This window comes from Anabrus simplex, chromosome 1, assembly GCF_040414725.1.
Source record: "Anabrus simplex isolate iqAnaSimp1 chromosome 1, ASM4041472v1, whole genome shotgun sequence".
Lineage (NCBI taxonomy): Eukaryota > Metazoa > Arthropoda > Insecta > Orthoptera > Tettigoniidae > Anabrus > Anabrus simplex.
The window spans coordinates 1,798,226,308-1,798,246,699 of NC_090265.1; the positions used below are offsets into that span (position 1 = coordinate 1,798,226,308).

The window sequence follows — 20,392 nt, forward strand, 5'->3', positions numbered from 1 at the left end:
CAGAAGGGTGCATAATGTTTCGAGGAAAGCAAATGTCAAATATACCGTAAAATTACCGTAAATATTATTATTATTATTATTATTATTATTATTATTATTATTATTATTATTATTATTATTGTTACGGAATTATCCGTGGAAGGCAGAGGTGAAAGAAGGTGCGGGTTGGAATGGGTCTAACTACAAGTCTTAAAGATGAAGTTAAAATTTAAATAAAGGTTATATTTTCAACAGATAACAACATTTAACAATTTTCACTAAGTGAAATAACAAAGAAAATCAGGTACAATGCAACTTTACAAAAGAAAGCACAAGTTACGGGGTCTTTACAATTTCTGGGCTATGAGCTCAAATTCGTCAATCCTTGAGCTCTCAGCTCACAACCACAAAATACCAAAGGGCAGAACGCCCCTAATTTCATGGAGCACCAGCTCCCAGCAATCAAAATGTCATGCCTCCCCGAGGCACCTTTTCAAAATACCAGAAAGAGCTGACCCGCTCTCAATCTTTCAAGCCTATTAAGAGGCCATAAACGGACTTTACTACAAACTGCCCTCAAGGCACCCTTACAAATACACAGGGGTAACTTGTACCCAACCTACAGGGCCTTCTCAGTGAAGGAAAAACAACAGGGTAAGTTACTGGCCCAAATTACAGTGAGGACTGGAGGCGTGAACGTGCACTCCTAAATACACATTTTAAAACCTAAGTGGCTCTCGGCCGATTACACAGGGGCTAGTCCCAAGCTAGGGAGGTGACTCGTATGAGAAAACTTTAACACATTAAGGAAGAGAAGAAACGGTTATGAAAATTTAGTCACGTCAACTTCAAAATGAAGGGGAGCTCGAGAGGGTAAAGCACTCTCTATCCCTGCTTTACAGTTGAAGAAATTTGTAGTTTTTACATAGACTGAAAAGGGATTTATATTTTAAAGAGATAGGTTACATATTAAAGGTTTCCAACCTTCCCCGTGAGTTAAACTGCTCAGCTAGCAAAGAGGAAAGAAAGATGTTAATCGGCCATTACCTTGTTGAAAAGCTGCTGCCCGAAGAAAGAGGCGCTACCCGCCCCCTGCTATGCTTCTATGCACTAAGCAAGATGTTGTTGAAGTGGCGCGGAGACAAGAAAATCAGCAGTTTTTATACCCTCGCGGAGAATTCGAGACCTTTCATGAATGATTAAGACCCGCCCACAAACGTTTATTGGTTAACAGCGAAAGTTACACACAAATCGATGAGGAAACAGCTAATTGGTGGGAAATTAATTACAGAAATTTAGGATTGGTTAAATTGAAAACAGGCGGAAAGAAATCTTAATATTGCCAACCCCCAAATGAAAGAACAAAATTTAGTAAAGACAAAACTTATGAATACAAAATTTCTCCAAGAAAGTTCATTCCTTCGCACCAGAGTGCATTATCATAGTTTTTTAGTAGAGACACCTGTTAGAGAATGTCCACACTTCTTGATCAACGAAAGCAAATCAAAAATACCCAGTGACATCTTCTGATAAACAGGAGAGTTGATTCAGTTGTTACAGTTCAGGGTTTCTCCTGTAGAGGAGTTTCAATTGGCGCAAGATTTGAACTTGCGTCGTAGAGGTGTACCGCCCGGTACAATTATTATTATTATTATTATTATCATTACGATGACGTGTGGCGGTAGGCTGTTGTGGCTTTCGTGGATATAAAAGACTGTCCTCCAAATGAGCGCGCGGGTCAACATCAGAGTACGCGTGTGACGTCACATTTAGCAGAAACTTTGCCTCACTATTTCACGAAAACTACATTTCAGACTTGTTTTGCAGCAGCCAGCCTCATTGAGCACAATCGTAAGTTAAATACTCTGGGCGAAATACGCGTTGTCCAGGAACGTACAGGCCGTGGAGGTAGAGTGGTTAGCTCTACGCCCGGCCGCCTTTGCCCCCAGTAATTAACCTGGTACTCATTTTTGGTGTAGGCTGAGTGAAACTCCAGAAGTGGAAATCTCGTTTCTTAATTTTCTAGACTACCTAACGGGGAATTTCGGGAGAACCGACCACCTCACTGAGACAGCTCGTTCGTAATTTGCTACCACATTATCACGAGCTAAACATATCAAAATGTTTGACATTTCCTTTATTACGTTCGATAATAATGATGTTATTGGCTTTACGTTCCACTGTCTACATTTACGGCTTTCGCAGCCGCCGAGGTGCCGAAATTTGTTCGCGCAGGTGTTTCAGTAAATCTACCGCCACGAGGCTGACGTATTTGAGTACCTTCAAACACCACCGGACTGAGCCAGGTTGGGTGAGAAGGCCATTGAGCCACCCAAGCCGCTTGTCATGAGACTTTTCTTTGAGCGTGAGTTTAAAATCCGCACCAATATTTTATTAATGCAGTTTTTTTTTTTAAGTTTTACATTCCTTAGCAAATTTACATTTTTCGGGAGCGCATATTTATAGGAAATTTTGTGTCGTAGAAGAAATACTTAACAGGACTTAGAAAGCTTCTCAATATTATTTTCAAGTGAGAAATCTACTCTGGGATGATAAAATATCCCAAAAAGCAGAACTGACGAAGTTTTATAGCTACTTCATTGCAGTTCTCACCTACGGACTCGAGACGTCTACCCTACATGACAAGGCTAATCCAGTCAAGAGAAATCAAATGCATCAGAACTATGAACCAAAAGCCCAGGAAGGACAAGATTAGAAGTAAAGCAAATACGAAGGAGGCTGGCACTTAGCTACAATGGTGTGGACATGTCGTGAGGATGGACAGAACAAAACAGCAATGAATTACTTTGACACGGAAGTGAAAGGAGAAAGGCCAGTTGGGAGGCCAAGGATTCGATGGATAGACTCAGTAAGATTGGAGGTCAGCAAGAGGAATGTCAAGTGGGAGAGAAACTGTAGTTTGACAGGAAGAAGTGGCGAAAGCTTGTAAACTACACCCGGCAAACTCGAATTGGAAAATTATGATGAGGAGTGAGCCACACCCTCCCCAACTATCACCACATAAATCAGCGATCCAAGCAATAACTTAGTGAAATATTCATGGGGAACAATATTTGAGGCCCGGATCGTGTCGACCGGGCAAGGCACATAAATAACCCTGAGCTGAAACCCCCCCCCCCCTTGTAATCAGGTAACAAGGGCAAGACTACATCTATTAGAAATAAAAGAAGAAATGGTTTAAACCAGGGGATTTATTAAATAAATATGAGAGAAAAATTAAAGCAAGAAAAGAAAATCACACAAAATAAATAGGGAAATTCATCGTATTACTGATGGACGTACCTTGTTCTTTCTCACATAGTTGAAACATGGCGTGAAAACTCACTAATACTCTTCAAAAAAAATGATACGTAATTTAAAATGCTCACTGCTCCTCGACACATCGCTATTACAATACCAGCAGCTTCCTTCCATCATAAACTATTCAACCAGGTCGCCCGTTTTACCGAGATTCAAATATCCAAGGCACTGCATCATGTATTCATTAGGCAACTAACAATGCGAAAAGTTCGCATAACAATAAGCAGTGCCGGAGAACAAAAGGCAGATAAGAATAACGACAGATGAGACTGAGCACAGCCTCCATGGACCAATCAAAGCCAAGACAAGACCCAAAGAATACAATAGGTACGCCCATGCGCAAATATGAAACCAACATGGCGGGTACTCAAGCTGAGCATCAGCCATGAATGATAAATAAATATAGGTCTGCGCTGAAAACCAAACAAGGCGCAGAATTTGAAAGACAAATACAACAGGTCAACCGGCATATCAACCTTTCCTCTCCCACACATTCGAACTCACATGCATACCACATTCACGCACACACAATGAGGGTATCGGGAAAATAAAACACGAACGGCCGTTCAGATTTCGTGGTCAAATACAAACCATAAATTGTGACTCCACGGTCATTATCAGTGGGTCTCAATTACTCAAATGTTTGCGTGCGGCGTGCAATTACACATAAGGTCAGAATTGGACATTACTTTATTCACATCACTGGCTTGTTGCGCCTCGTACAACCAGGATTGGTGTCTCCTGCGGTCGAGACAAGGGGCACATCAGGAGGATCACGCAGTATTAAAGCACGCAGTGCACCAAATCATAACCACAGAGACCCTTTTTCAATTATAACAACAAGACCACAAATACATTCATCCAAGCACATCGTATGACGGAGCGGAAAGATGTACGCCATCGACCGTAACATACGGGAATAAAACGTCACCAAATTTAAATATAAACCAACTATCACGTACCTGTGATTATCAATGGTAAAATCGAATAGCAGTTAGCGTGAAAGGTCCAGGCTTGAACACATTGAATGAATATTTGAGGCATAAAAATGCCACACCGAACATAGCGGCAGCCATTGTTAGTATCTGCCCCACATAGAACAGCAAAAGAACTCCACAGAGTAAAAATTATCGCTCAGCAAAACGAACGACCTCACAGATAAAAACATAGCGTGTGCTGCTCCCTACTGGACGTCATTAGACTGACACACAAAACTGAAGGAAGCTATTTACATAATTAAATGTCAAATCGTGGAACATGCGATAAGCATGGTTCAAATATCCAGCGGCACCGCCTTTTAAAATGCTCCGAAACTCGTTGATCAGACGAGTGGACGCATTTTAAAAGAGGTCCATAACTTAAAACTACGAGCGCGCGCCCACTTAACCTAGGTACTTATGAACTACTTATATCTACAATTATTTACGAACACATGAAATTTACAAGAACAGTCACCACATTATACATTTTAAATGAGAAAGTCTGCCTCATGGGAGGTCTGTATTAGCTTGTCACGTGCAACGCTGATTTACATCAGTCCATTATTACACTGTTTCATTCGCGCACTCAGGTTGAAATCTAGGCATTCAAAGTCAAGGCGGTTGGGTATAATATTTCCATGCACTCGTGGATCTGGATGTGAATTCAGTTCAACTCCAGCAATTCGAACCACTTCCCTTTTTTTTCTATTTCCTTTCTTTCCTTTCTTTCATTTCCGTTCTCATTCATGAAACACGATTTTTACCTGAAAGAAAAGGCATGTTAGAAAACTGGGAATTCATTAAGGACAGGGTTAATATACACCACTACAGATACGTAAGATATGGAAATATACGAGGTTTACTGGCTTCTTTGATGGTAAGCCTTTACCATCGAGACGTGAGCTTTGCTCACCCTCTTACTTACTACGTCTTCCAGTTCTACTGTCACAGGTCCCAGGAATCTGGTTACCTTTTTAGGCTGAGACCATTTATAACATAATTTGGCCGTGACTTGATTTGCCGTTGAGCTCAATGGAAAAACTTTCACTACGACCAAGTCTCCAACTTCAAGCTTTACTCTCTTTCTGTTCCGATTGTACCTCTCAGCCACACGGTCTCGAGCCCTGGTTAACTGTGTCACTGCTTCCTTCCATTTGGCCTCTACGTCCATCGTCCTGGACGGTTTGGACAGATACCCGATATTCCACTTCAACTGCAGTGGGTCGACAAGATCCCTGCCTAGAAATAGAGCAGCCGGGGCTTGCCGGTGCGACTCATGTACACTGCTGTTGAATGCTAAAACAAAGAAATCAAGATTACAGTCCCAGCTGCGCTGGTCAGCGTTGTGAAATGCCGTCAAGCAAGCTTTGAGATTTCGATGGAACCTTTCAACGTGCGAGGGTTTGGGATAGTGAGGGCTTAAAAACACATGCTTTATTCCCCACCCAAAGCATAAGTGTCGGAGCTTACGACAGTTAAAGGTGGACGCATTGTCGGTCACTATCGTCTTAGGGGGTCCGTAAATTCCAAAAATGTGCCGGGATAAGAAATGCACAACGTTGTTCGAATTTATCTTGCGCACGGGAAATAGCCAAACAAATTTTGAAAATGCATCAACGACGGACAAGATCCCAACGTTGCCACTCTTGGACTTGGTGAGGGGGCCAAAATAGTCAATGAATAACCTTTCTACCGCCCACACACCCGCACTCACACTCACTCATACCTTACACACACTCTGCTACCGTAGACACGCACACGCACATACGCACACACATACATACGCACACACGCACGCATACACACACCAACAGGTCCGTGAATACTTACCAACTTACCTCACGAGACGAGGCCGTGGACGGGCTGGAACAGACTAAAACAGTCTGGAGCTGGACTCGAACCAAATTAAACTAAAGGGAGGAGCGGGAGACGGAAAGAACCCAGAACCCTTCCCGATAAATGAAAGAACGGGGTGAAAATACATGGGGGTTTATTAATGAAAATAAAGTGAAAGAGATCAAACAAAAAAATAATAAAATCAAGCTTGAAATATAACTCACGGAGATATGCGTAGAAACTTATCACATAGGTTATTCATCCAATCATATCAAGAGGCAGATTGAAAAGATATCAAACATGGCCACACAAGCTTCTTTCAATCACAAACATGTAACATACGATTTACTTCCTCCACATAATTTCATACACGCGACGTATGACACATTCGTCCTCGCAATGAATTAATATCAGTGGACATACATCGGAAGAACTTACACGCACATCAAATAAAAACATACACGTTACATCTCACACATCTCCAAGTATATGGACCAGCATCCCAGAGAAGAGATCCATCACGCAACAATCCCCCGTTTGAAAAAAACAGCATCCCAGAAAGAAAAAAAAATAAAGAATAAATATGGCTGCCATAGTTACGAGGCGAGTAAACAATGCTAACAATGAAGGAAGACTCATTCAAATGAAAGCAACAAACGTAAATATATAATTAGGCCAGCAAATAGCCTGAGGAATGAAAATAAGAAAATGTAAATAATACTTAAAAAAATAACACTGTAAGAAAAGGAGAATGCTGTTAATCAGGCAGGCATACAGCACAACCACACGTACACACTCACCATAGAGACCCAAAAGAAATGTATACGGGTAGAATAATCAGTTTTGTCCAGACACATAACGAACACAGAGAGGTCCGCATAGCAAGACAAGTGCTTTCATGGACTCATGAGCTCAATACAAGACGCGTAATATAACAAAGGATTGCCGCATGAAGGCAAAGCACATCCTCACATAATTCACAGTAGCTTCATCGTAACCATCACGCTTGCAACGTATTCATATCGCCTCACCACGGACGAACATGAATACCAGTCATAGCGTCAAACACAACGTCACGCATCAAGAGCTCGGCCATGAGAGAATCGACGAATAAAAATAAATGGCAATAGGTCTCGAACTTCAGACCACATACACGCCAAACAAACACACCACTGACTAAAACCATCCTCCATCCTTACGGGTTTAAGTCACACAAAAAACAGAACACACAAGATCAGAGAAAACTATCAATAAGACAAAATGCAGCATTAACGGTTAAATGTACATAACTAATAAGCCCACGCAACCATAGCAAGCCAAAAAAAAAAGGGTTACCTTAATAGTCGGGCGTTGCTGAGAGCATTAGGTAGTCACCAAATAGCGACCGAGATAAAGAGCCGGGCATTCAAGCAGATAAATATACTGAAGGAAAAGTAAACGGCACAGGTCAAAGATCTCGTATCTGAAAAAGTACATTGTTGTCTCGACCGCCATGTCGGCTACAACCGTCCTGCGAACTTAATTCAAAGAAGGCGGACACGAGACTGACGAAGAGGGCACTTCGGCTGATGGCCGGAAGCGCACTCTGTCAAGGAGAAAACGAGTCATACGTCACGTCCAGGGAATAAATCGACCGAAAGGTCGATAGCGGTCAAAGAATGTATTACATACAGAGAAGTGCGCCACCAAGGGAAACTTGGTGCGGCACACCTTTCTCCGGGGCATGTTGCTATGTCGGCAGAATGGGGTCCAACGAGAGAAGACTGCGCGGGTTTAGCCCTCTGGCAAACATCGCAACTTCTTACATACTCCAAAACATCTCTTTTCAAGTTAGGCCAGAAGTAGTCGCGAGAGATTCGATTTAAAGTTTTATATTGACCTAAATGAGCGCCCAGATAGGAGTCGTGATAAAACTGAAGTAGCATGGGCCTCAATTTCAAGGGTACGTAAATTCTGTCACTACCATTTTTCCGACATCGACGGGACAACAATCCTCTCTTAACACTATACGACTCGTCTTCAAGAGAGCCATCCGCGATTCGTTTCAACAACTCGCGACACTCGGAGTCGTCCTTCTGGTGTTCGGAGATATCCGTGAAGGACCATGGGAAATTTTGCAAAATACTAATGGTGTTATCTTCTTCGGTTGGGACACGGTCTTCCTCAGGTTCGACCGCACTCTCCTTCACTCCCTCGAACATGCGCGACAAGCAGTCGGCTACAACATTGTCCTTTCCACGGACATGTACGACAGTAAATTTGTACGCAGATAATCGGAGAATCCATCTGGCGGTTTGACCAAGTCTTTTCACATTAGCGCTCATCCACGAGAGAGCTTGATTGTCCGTGTGGATGTAAAAATGGCGGTGCTCAAGATACGAGCGAAACTTTTCGACACCCAAAACTACTGCTAGGCATTCTTTTTCGTAAATGGAATACCTCAGTTCAGCTCCATGTAGTAGTTTACTGAAGTACGCGACGGGGACTAGCTTACCCTGCTCATCGGCTTGATTGAGCACCGCGGACACAGCGAGCTCGCTGGAGTCGCATTGCAAGGTGAAATCGCGGGAAAAATCCGGACTATGCAATACAGGGGCTTCACAGAGTGCCTGTTTCAATTGTTCGAAGGCCTGGGTTTGATCATGGCTCCAGACAAAGCGACAACCTTTTCTTTTCAGCAGGTTTAAAGGGGCCGAAATCTGAGAGAAATTTTTGATGAACCGGCTGTAAAATCCTACCATATCAAGAAATCTTCGCACACCGCGAACGTTTTTGGGCGGGGGAAAATCTTTGATGCACTTAACCCGATCAGGGTTTACAGCGATTCCAGAGTCAGATACAACGTGGCCTAGAAAATTTAGCCGTTTGGTACAAAGAGAGACCTTCTTTGGGTTGATCGTGAAGCCGTGCTTGCGCAACCGACTGAGAACTTCGCGAAGATGGGCCAGGTGCTCGTCAAAGCTGGGCGAAAAGATTAGAAGATCGTCCAAAAAATTAAATACACAGGAAAATTTGAGGTCACCGAAAATTGAGTCCATCACGCGGCTAAGCGCTTGTCCTCCCACAGAAATGCCCATCGGGACTTTATTGAATTCGAACAATCCAAACGGAGTGGCGAAGGCAGTACAGGGGCGACTTTTAAGGTCCAAGGGGATCTGATAATATGCGGAATTGAAGTCAAATACAGTGAAGTACTTGGCGCCATGAAAATGCTGGAAGGCACTTTCGATGGTGGGTAACGGGAAGCTGTCGAAGACAATGTTCTTGTTGACCTTTCTGTAGTCTATCACGAATCTCAGCTTGCCGTCCTTTTTAGGGATTAGGAAGGCGGGACTACTAAAAGGGGACTTGGAGTGACTGATGACCTTCTTGTCTAGCAGGTCGTTGACATATTCCCTCATAGCGGACAACTTCGGGGGCGAACAACTGAACGGAGGGGACCTCACAGGAGTGTCATCTTTGAGTTCGATGCAGTATGAAAAATTCTTAGCACACCCAAGCTTATCGGTCAAGACGTCGGAAAACTCCTCTAACAGGCAGTTCAACATGAGATTTTGGTTTTCGCTGAGCTCACATGAGGCATTGATAAGAGGAGGTTCCGTCAGAGCGGACACAGTGGGACGCTGAAATGGTGTCTCAAAGGGGTAACTGACATCAGATTTAAAGCGAAAGGCAAAGGATCGATTAATGAAATCAAGGGACAAGCCGGTAGCCAACATAAAATCGGTGCCTAGTATGATCGGCGCGGACAGGTTGGGCACAACATGAAACGTCCAATCCCACGACAAACCATGTATCTTGATATGGCACTTGGTTCTACCAACGGGACACACCTCACGACCATCGACAGACACGTACTTTCTCGGGTTCTCACTTTCAGGAAGATACTCTAATTTCATAGAAAGCACTAGGGATTTGTCTACAAGAGAAATACACGAGCCGGTATCCAACAAGCCATACAATACACGAGACCCAATATAAACTTTGGCCCATGGGGTAGATGACGGAAGGCCCCAGATCCTTTTATTGAGACCGACCTTAGGCGCCAACGGCGGGCCATCACGCCGGCGCGCCTCTAGTTTCCCTGCTGAGGGTTACAACGAGGACATACGCGCGCTGTGACACCAACAAGACCACACTGAGAACACTTTGCAGGAGGCCTGGACCAACAGTTCTTTGAGACGTGGCCTAATTTACCACAATTCCAACATGACTTGACTCTACCACCCTTTACAGGAGCTGTGTTGGATGGTTGGGTTGCATTGACATAAAGCGGGGGCGGAGTTTGAGGGCTGGGCCTGCGTTCGGGGCTACGGACGAGACGAGACGGAGGAGGGGAGGTACCAAAACTAACAGATTTGATGGGCGTACGACAAGCGACGTCAGGAAAAGAGCACTCGGATGGGATGGGAGGCGGACGGTATTGTTTGTTTTGGCTAACTACCCCCTCGAATTCGCGACCCAGGTTGATGATGTCGTCGACGCTCTGAACTAGAGACCGTTTAATGTGTAGCTTGTAGTCGGGGGCAAGATTTCTATAGAATTGGTCGAAAATCTCGTCTTCGGGCACCTTAACATTCATGCGGTTAAATAACGTCAAAATCCCAGTGGCATAGTCGTCGATGCTTTCACCTACTCCTTGCGTTCTACGGAAGATTTCCTGCTTCAGACAGTAGTCCATATCAGATACCCCGAATCGCTCCTTTATGCGGCTGGCGAATTCACTCCACGTTATGATACTCCCTTTAATAAGCCTATACCATTTTAGAGCAGGCCCTTCCAGCATTCCCGGGATGACGGGCACAAACAAATCGAGAGGTAACGAGCTACACTCAGCTATGTCCTCAACTCGCTCCAAAAATTCAATTACACTGGAGGTTTTCCCTTCACCAGAGAAATTTAACCTCCATTTTCTCACAATTTCAAACACGGGGTTCACTTCAGCATGCCGGTCGGAACTGGGCCTAGGAGATGGGGAAGTTAATCGCTTACGATTTTCGTCAGGAATACGATTACGAAAGGTAATGACATTGTTATCGTCAGGGCATGAATTACAGCGGTTGCTTCCCGCGGACGAAACATGGACTTCATTCGTCCCTTGCTCCATTTCGCTTTCCGGGTTAGGCATGTCGCTAGTAATACTATCGTTACGATTATTTATTTCTACAGCCTTCTGATTATCCATATCGCAACCCAAGTTTCAAAGGTTTGAACACGAGACACATACACAATATAACAACAATGGATTTGAATTCAACAATGGACATAAATTATAGATCACACTTAAAATTAGGGCCAGAGACTAACTGAATCATGAGATTAAATTAAAGCGACCAGAACTGACTTCGAATGGGTTTCCAGCTCTACCTCGTCCGATTTCCTTTCAGAGGAGGTATCCCAGTCGAGGACGCTACTGCTACCATTTACTGAGCCACACCCTCCCCAACTATCACTACATAAATCAGCGATCCAAGCAATAACTTAGTGAAATATTCATGGGGAACAATATTTGAGGCCCGGATCGTGTCGACCGGGCAAGGCACATACATAACCCTGAGCTGAAACCCCCCCCCCCCCTTGTAATCAGGTAACAAGGGCAAGACTACATCTATTAGAAATAAAAGAAGAAATGGTTTAAACCAGGGGATTTATTAAATAAATATGAGAGAAAAATTAAAGCAAGAAAAGAAAATCACACAAAATAAATAGGGAAATTCATCGTATTACTGATGGACGTACCTTGTTCTTTCTCACATAGTTGAAACATGGCGTGAAAACTCACTAATACTCTTCAAAAAAAATGATACGTAATTTAAAATGCTCACTGCTCCTCGACACATCGCTATTACAATACCAGCAGCTTCCTTCCATCATAAACTATTCAACCAGGTCGCCCGTTTTACCGAGATTCAAATATCCAAGGCACTGCATCATGTATTCATTAGGCAACTAACAATGCGAAAAGTTCGCATAACAATAAGCAGTGCCGGAGAACAAAAGGCAGATAAGAATAACGACAGATGAGACTGAGCACAGCCTCCATGGACCAATCAAAGCCAAGACAAGACCCAAAGAATACAATAGGTACGCCCATGCGCAAATATGAAACCAACATGGCGGGTACTCAAGCTGAGCATCAGCCATGAATGATAAATAAATATAGGTCTGCGCTGAAAACCAAACAAGGCGCAGAATTTGAAAGACAAATACAACAGGTCAACCGGCATATCAACCTTTCCTCTTCCACACATTCGAACTCACATGCATACCACATTCACGCACACACAATGAGGGTATCGGGAAAATAAAACACGAACGGCCGTTCAGATTTCGTGGTCAAATACAAACCATAAATTGTGACTCCACGGTCATTATCAGTGGGTCTCAATTACTCAAATGTTTGCGTGCGGCGTGCAATTACACATAAGGTCAGAATTGGACATTACTTTATTCACATCACTGGCTTGTTGCGCCTCGTACAACCAGGATTGGTGTCTCCTGCGGTCGAGACAAGGGGCACATCAGGAGGATCACGCAGTATTAAAGCACGCAGTGCACCAAATCATAACCACAGAGACCCTTTTTCAATTATAACAACAAGACCACAAATACATTCATCCAAGCACATCGTATGACGGAGCGGAAAGATGTACGCCATCGACCGTAACATACGGGAATAAAACGTCACCAAATTTAAATATAAACCAACTATCACGTACCTGTGATTATCAATGGTAAAATCGAATAGCAGTTAGCGTGAAAGGTCCAGGCTTGAACACATTGAATGAATATTTGAGGCATAAAAATGCCACACCGAACATAGCGGCAGCCATTGTTAGTATCTGCCCCACATAGAACAGCAAAAGAACTCCACAGAGTAAAAATTATCGCTCAGCAAAACGAACGACCTCACAGATAAAAACATAGCGTGTGCTGCTCCCTACTGGACGTCATTAGACTGACACACAAAACTGAAGGAAGCTATTTACATAATTAAATGTCAAATCGTGGAACATGCGATAAGCATGGTTCAGGAGTCACCTCATTCGGCTGAATCGAGGCTGGCGTATTTGAGCACCGTCAAACACCACAGAACTGAGCCGGGATCGAACTCACTACCTTGGGCTCAGAAACTATCTGATCCACTCAGCTTGACCCAACATCTTACTCGAGGAGTTGTCTAACTACATGTATTTTTCCCTGGATGTTCCAATTTTCCATCCCAGCGATTTCGAGTGAAATTTTAATCCCCCGACCCAAGGCGTGTAGCATTGCTGTCCAGACACAGGGTAATCATACGAGTTATGTTATGTTGCAGGTCCACGAGTACAGATGAACTCTGTGACGTCCTTCATCGACGCCAGTTTCGTTTACGGCTCGGACGCTCGGACAGCGGACAGTTTGCGACTGCTGCGTGGTGGACGACTGCGCACTTTGCCTATGTTCAAGAAACTGGGACTCAAAGATCTGCTGCCTCTTAAGGTAGACTATCCAGATGATGGCTGTATCCGGCCGGACCCGGATATCTTCTGCTTCTTAGCAGGTAAGTACTATCTCAGACATGAACTATAGACCCGCTCCTTTATATCATCATCACCATCATAGCCACTTTCTCGGTGATGAGGAAAACAAGTGCGTCATTGTTGCCAGTTGAGGGTTCTGGGGTGGCTGCCACATCAGATACTTGTTGTGTTGTTCATTATTTCTCAACTTTTCTTGTTGTTTTCTTCGATTTCTTTCATGGGACTCCTTCCTTCGTCAAAGATGCTCAAAATGTTGTGGACTCTCATGGAAAATGCGTCGGCACATGGGCGAGCAATAGCAATGAAGATGTTGCAACGAGAATTCGCCTCAAGTTTTACGGAATGTGACGACATCATCACATGTCTTGGAAGTGACCATCATTTTTGTCCAGGCGAGATTGAACTCGGAACAAAATGTGGAAATGAATGCTCTCGACGAGTTAGCTTCGTGGCAAGTTTTTTTCCACCTCTGTTTAAAATGTCCCTATCTAAAGTCGTTATCTTGGGATATGTTCATTGCAATTAGTTTAAATCAGATGAGCGAGCTGTTAGCCCAGTGTTTCGTAGTAGTTGTCGGAGTTCTGGCGTAGACATTGGCCAGATTTTGTTTCTGGGTTTGCTATACATACTCTTCCGCCATCAAAACCATTGACCTATCAGGTTATTACTATTCATTTATTCATTCACATCATTTTTGCTCTTATTGACAGTGTTTGAACTCGAATATCTCATGAGGACGCAATTTTCACTTCTTTCCCTTCTTTTCCCAAAATCTCTTCATCCTTTGACTGTGCTCCTTTTTCCTTTGTTCTTTCCACAATGTTCCGGTCCTCTTCTTCTAATTTAGTCCGGGTCCATGGCTAAATGGTTAGCGTGCTGGCCTTTGGGCACAAGGGTCCCAGGTTCGATTCCCGACACGATCGGGAATTTTAACCATAATTGGTTAATTCTCCTAGCACGAGGACTGGGTGTATGTGTCGTCTTCATAATCATTTCACCCTCATCACGACGCGCAGGTCGCCTACGGGAGTCAAATCAAAAGACCTGCACCTGGTAAGCCGAAGTCCTCGGACACTCTCGGCACTAAAAGCCATACGCCATTTCATTTCTTCTCATTTACTATAAATTTTGTATTCTTAATTTTTTTCTGAATTATTTTCTGTCTCCTATCATTTGCCTGTTGATCCCCACCTGCCTTAAGTCCTCCTCTATTTCATGATACCAATTTGTTTTCTTGCTTGAATTGTTTACTACATCAGAGATTTTCTTTGTAAGTCTGTTGCTGTCCATTCTCTGTATGTGCCCATTGAAAGTTAGTCTGCGTTTCCTGATCATGTCTGTGAGTCTGTCAGTGTGCTGGTACACGGTCGTTTCATCCATATGCCATCTCTGTCTATTGGTCCTAATATTTTTCTGAGAAGTTTACGTTCTATTTTTTCTGTCTCTATGATGCCTGATGCTCCTATTGTGGTCGTTTCTGAACCTACAAAGCTTCTGGTAATACGACTGTTTGGTAGTGTCTAAATTTGGCCTGTCTTGACATGTTTTTCTTATTATAATGTGACTATGTGAGTTTGTATGCTTTCTGGAGTTTTTCCGTTCGTTCTATGCTAGACGCCTTGTTTGTTCCTTCTATTTGTATGCATTCCTCTAAATATCTAAATTTTTCGACTCTTTTTACGGATCCATATATAGTATGCATGGTGTTATTCTGTCGTTCCATGTATTGGGTCTTCTCATAAGATATCTGTAGACCTGTTTTGGCAGCTATTTCATGCAAGCGTTCCAGTGCTTCCTTTGGCTCCTGTGTATTATTGCTGCTGCAAATACCAGACATTTTATGATGGTTTTTGTTTCACGTGTTCTTTCCAGCTGTATTCCTTTAACTTGTTCCTCCCACCGCTGAATAATTTTGTCTAACACCATGTTGAACCAGACTGGTGAGAGCCCGTCTCCTTATCGGACACCTCTATGTATCTGGAAGGGTTCCGAAATTTTCCCCATGAACTTGATCTTGGAAGTGGTGCCTGTAAGCGTCTGTTCTGTAAGTGCTCTAGTTTTTCTGTCAGTACATCAAAGAGCGTCTGTCTGTCTATGGAGTCGTACGTTTTTTTTAAGTCCACAAATGTAACTATGGTGTTTCTTGTTTGTCTGTCTTTCAAAAGTGTTCTCAAGTTCCATATCTGTTCGATGCATGATCTCCCCTTTCTGAAGCCTGCCTGGTATTCCCCTATTTGTGGATCTGCTTGTGGTTCTAGCCTGTTTAGTAGCACCGTAGAGAAAATTTTGTACGTAACTGGTACTAGCGAAATACCTCTGTAATTATTTGGATCTGACTTATCACCCTTTTTATGTAATGCATGGATTAATGCACATTTCCATTCCTCTGGCATTTTATTATTATTATTATTATTATTATTATTATTATTATTATTATTATTATTATTATTATTATTATTATTATTATTATCTTCATCATCATCAATACATCGCAATTGGGAAATATCCCGGTGGCAATGGTCACTTACAGTAGTGTGATTACCCAAAACAACAACAACAACAACAACAACAACAACAACAGCAACAGTGCAATAAGCCATTCCGTTGAAAGAAAATGTTACAAGGAATAGCCTACTACTAGTTTAACTTTCTAAATCCAGCATCATCATATACAAATTCACACACATCTTAAGTATTTCAGATGCCTTAATACTACAACTTGCAGTGGGTTGAGCGTTGCATTTCATTATGACAGCGTCACATAAAAATGTACACACTATTTACAGAATGTTGGAGTCTTTTCTTGAAGCATCTTACATTTTTGTGTATCAATCCCGACGCTGTCCATCTTCACCTTCGCTGGCGTTACCCTCACATTGTACCCAGAGCCAGCTCCCCTCCAGTCGGGCTTGCCACAGGAGGAGAATGTATGTAATGACCGAGTTGATGTTACAGGAGACAACAGGGTGAACGAGCAGCTGGTGTTGGCCGTCCTGCACACGGTGCTGGTCAGAGAACACAACCGTATTGCCACCGAACTGTCGGAAATCAACCCTCACTGGGACGACGAGCAGCTCTATCAGGTAAGACTGGTGTTCGTGTTTCGTCGTTCACGTAGTCTTATGCTCGAGTCACGAACTATGAACCTCTTTGAATGTTCCAGGAAACACGCCACATAATCGCAGCACTCGTGCAACACATTACATACACGGAGTTCCTGCCCATGTTGCTTGGACGAGACGCGGTCCGGAGACACGATCTAACGCCCCTGGCACAGGTGAGCTGATGCACTTTGGAATTCTTTCCTTGATCAAAATAGCTAAACTACCCTCCTAATTTTGGGTCGAGAAATATGAATGTGACATTAGATATTGGTTAGTGGGTCTAACTCTGGTTTAACAGCTTCAAGAACCTCAAATAGAAGGATTTTTTCATATGAACGTGTTCTCTTTGCTAGTCGCTGTTACTCGTCTCCTGTCACTGTTCACAAGGATGGAAGGGTTCCACTTTATGTGATAACTCTGTCCCACGGTCTTCGTCACATCTTACTGCTGAGTGTACTCTTCCGGAGGGAGTCGCACCATGTGGTATTGGTCGAAAGTCTGGTGGGATGTTGGGGTATTCGACAGTCCGCTGCAGGGGAATACTCTCTCCAGATTATTGGCACTGAACGAACCTTTTTGTTCAAGCATCCACGTAGGTTCACAGCACATGTATTGCTGATTGTATGCGCTGCTCAGGACTTGTCCAGATCTCCTAATTGCATCCCAAAATGGTGGAGTTATTCCGTCTTTAATTCGACGTTTCTGGAGAGAAAATGTCACAGCAAACATTTTTCAGGGGAGTTGTTACAATTATCTGCCATCCTGGATTCCATATAATCTGAAGTAAAAACTTCATTTTTCAGAATAAATACTCTCTTACATTTACACACAAACTAAAAGTAACTCAGTATAATTGGATACTTGTAACAAGCTATACAGAGTGAATGTCACAAAACATTAGCAAGCATTACTGATGACTCCTATATTCAGTTCTGCTAGACTCCAAATCTTCCTGCTAGTTAACCCATCACTGCTATGCTCGGCTGTACCAATACAATCTCCAGGCCAAGGGCTAACTGAAAGTTCTAATTATCATTTTCTTTTATTTCCGTAATGAATTTAACAAGAAATTGCTTTTTTCAGGTTGGAAAGATTTTCACTGTTGACCAGTGTTATCAAACTTCACCACACTCGATCGAGTTTCTAAACCAAGTTGTGAAGTTTAAATTTAATTTCTTACGAATAAAACAATAGCGATGCAAATGTGAGGAAAATATTAAAGACTGTATATCATATTTCTAAATTACGATAATTGACTTTGTGAAGTTGTTTGTCTACGCAGAATGTGCCGCCTCCTGTTGCTGACCTGCCATTGTGCCCATCCTTATTATGCTCCTGTATGATTTCGTTCGATTCTTGTTAGTTCCTTTGCATTACTGAAACTGACCCTCACGTGGGTCCCCATTCTACGAAAACATAAAATTAAGCAATTTCCTGAATTGTGCCGAAATTTGAAGAGCTAAACGGTTCGTAAAATTTTCAAATTATGAGTCTTGGATAGCTCTATTGAACTAAAAACAACATTTTGAAAATCACTTCCGACCTAAAAATCAGTTTCGGAAAAACAGCTTAAAACCGTTTGCTTCGTTTTTCATTCAAATCCTAGCCAAGGGCTTAACATTAGCGCTCGTAGTGGCAAACTGCTCATCTAATGATAGTGTAACGATGATTAAGAAAAGGATTGTAATTTTAGGAATAAATAAAGAATACATTCTCATCTACAATTTGTACGTCATATTTCTAGAACACTGAGTTGCTTGCCTGAAGGGCTCCCATCTTCCGATATTTCCTTATGCTACGTTTTCAACATGAAGATAAGTCCATCAAGATAGCTTCTCACTGCGCCTGTCCTGCTCATGAATCTTGGATGCAGAAACGAGCTTTTCGGAGGCTGACAAGAAAGGAATGTGGAAGGAGAGAGCCTATTTATTTTCATGTTTGTCGTTTTATCTTCTTTCTGTTGCTCTCTATTCCAATGCTCACCGATTATTTCGTTTATCATCTTGTGTGTTCCTTATTCGTATAGAACTTGGTATTTAAAGAAATCCTTCGCACCAATATCTATATATTAAAAGTGTTTAGTAAAAACAACTGTGGCAATATGAGATTTATAACGTGCAATGTGGGAAATCCGTCATTTGCTTTCATTATCTCACGTGACGGTGAATCATGAGACACAGATAGATCTCTGAGTTCAGCGGACTTTGAATAATCATAAAACCAGATCATTGAATGATCACTCCAGGCGAAGGCAATACATTCTCTACTTAGCTGGTCGCTAAGCGACTAACACTTCATTAATATTCGGATATATGTGACTTTCATTCTTGGTAATGTCGTTGCGTGCGATACACTTCGTCTGATCACGGAGCAATACTATTCCCTGCTAGATACTCTTTGATTCTCTAACCACAATATATTATTCAACAAATGACTGTCCGACTCCATGGCTAAATGGTTAGCGTGCTGGCCTTTGGTCACAGGGCTCCCGGGTACGATTCCCGGCAGGGTGAGCAATTTTAACCATAATTGGTTAACTTTCCTGGCATGTGCACTGTGTGTATGAGCTGTCTTCATCATCATCTCATCCTCATCACGACGCCCAGGATACCAGGCGTCTCCGGAGTGCAGACGCCATTTCAACAGATGGCAGAACGTTCCTAATAACAGATGGTGCTAAGAGAAAAAAGTCTACGTACAAACAGACCCCATCATGACATTACCTGGAAACACCTATCGAAGGATAACCTCGCTATACTAGAAACAGTGTATCTTAAAACAGTTCTGTGCCTGCCGAAAAACGCTCCTTCGAGACGAAACTACGAGCTCACACGACAACCGTTCTATATAGAAGAACTATGACACAATACCAGACTTTACATCAAGAACTGTAGGGTAAAAAAGTGAATATATGGATAGATGTTTACCAAACTGACTACGAACTGCTGCACGCCATAGCGCGCTTCTTATTAAACTTCATAAAACCATTGAAAAGGGCAGACAAAACAACACGACTACGAGGTTGCGGACCAGCGGGGGTCCTCTAATATGATTCTAAACATATTCTTTTGCCGTGTAAAAGAGACATTAACTTCGCACCACTTCCTCAGAGAACGCGGGAAGGTTTGAACTCAATTCACGGTTGTTTTGTTGATGGAATGATTCCATCGTTCGTCACCAGGTGACTCGCCATTCAATTCGAGAAGGAGCGCATCAGGCAACACTAATGTTTCCTCGGCGGTGCAAGAAGGAGGCACACTGCTCTCAGTTTTGTGATTATGTTTTAAAATGGTCAAATATTTTGCAACAAACAGTATGTCCCTTAATATGAACGGTGTTTCAAAGTAAAAACTGAACTGATTTCTTCATGATACAACATATTGTAAGAATAACATGCGTTATTTATTTTTATATGTTTTTTATATGTTTTACATTTTAGAATCTTAAGTCCTACATTCCGCTAAAAGCATAATAAACCTAATTACATGTGTTTGCTTTCAGGGATACTACGACGGCTACGATGCCGACGTAGACGCCACGATGACAGCGTCTTTCATCACTGCTGCGTTCCGATTCGGTCACTCACTGCTGCCAAGTCGTATAGAACGATGGAGTGCGACTCACAAGCATGTAGGCAAGTATCTGCTCT

At 42.7% G+C, this 20,392-nt stretch overlaps 1 protein-coding gene across 2 annotated transcripts in view; it reads left to right on the forward strand.

Annotated features, from left to right (window-relative positions):
* LOC136858780 (peroxidase) overlaps positions 1 to 20,392 on the forward strand; it is a 316,626-nt gene that overhangs the window by 269,081 nt on the left and 27,153 nt on the right. For both annotated transcript variants that reach the window (XM_067138573.2, XM_068225696.1), the window contains exons 7-10: positions 13,435 to 13,659; positions 16,595 to 16,722; positions 16,803 to 16,916; positions 20,245 to 20,377. In XM_067138573.2, coding sequence (XP_066994674.2) covers positions 13,435 to 13,659; positions 16,595 to 16,722; positions 16,803 to 16,916; positions 20,245 to 20,377 — 600 coding nt within the window. The remainder of the gene's footprint in view (positions 1 to 13,434; positions 13,660 to 16,594; positions 16,723 to 16,802; positions 16,917 to 20,244; positions 20,378 to 20,392) is intronic.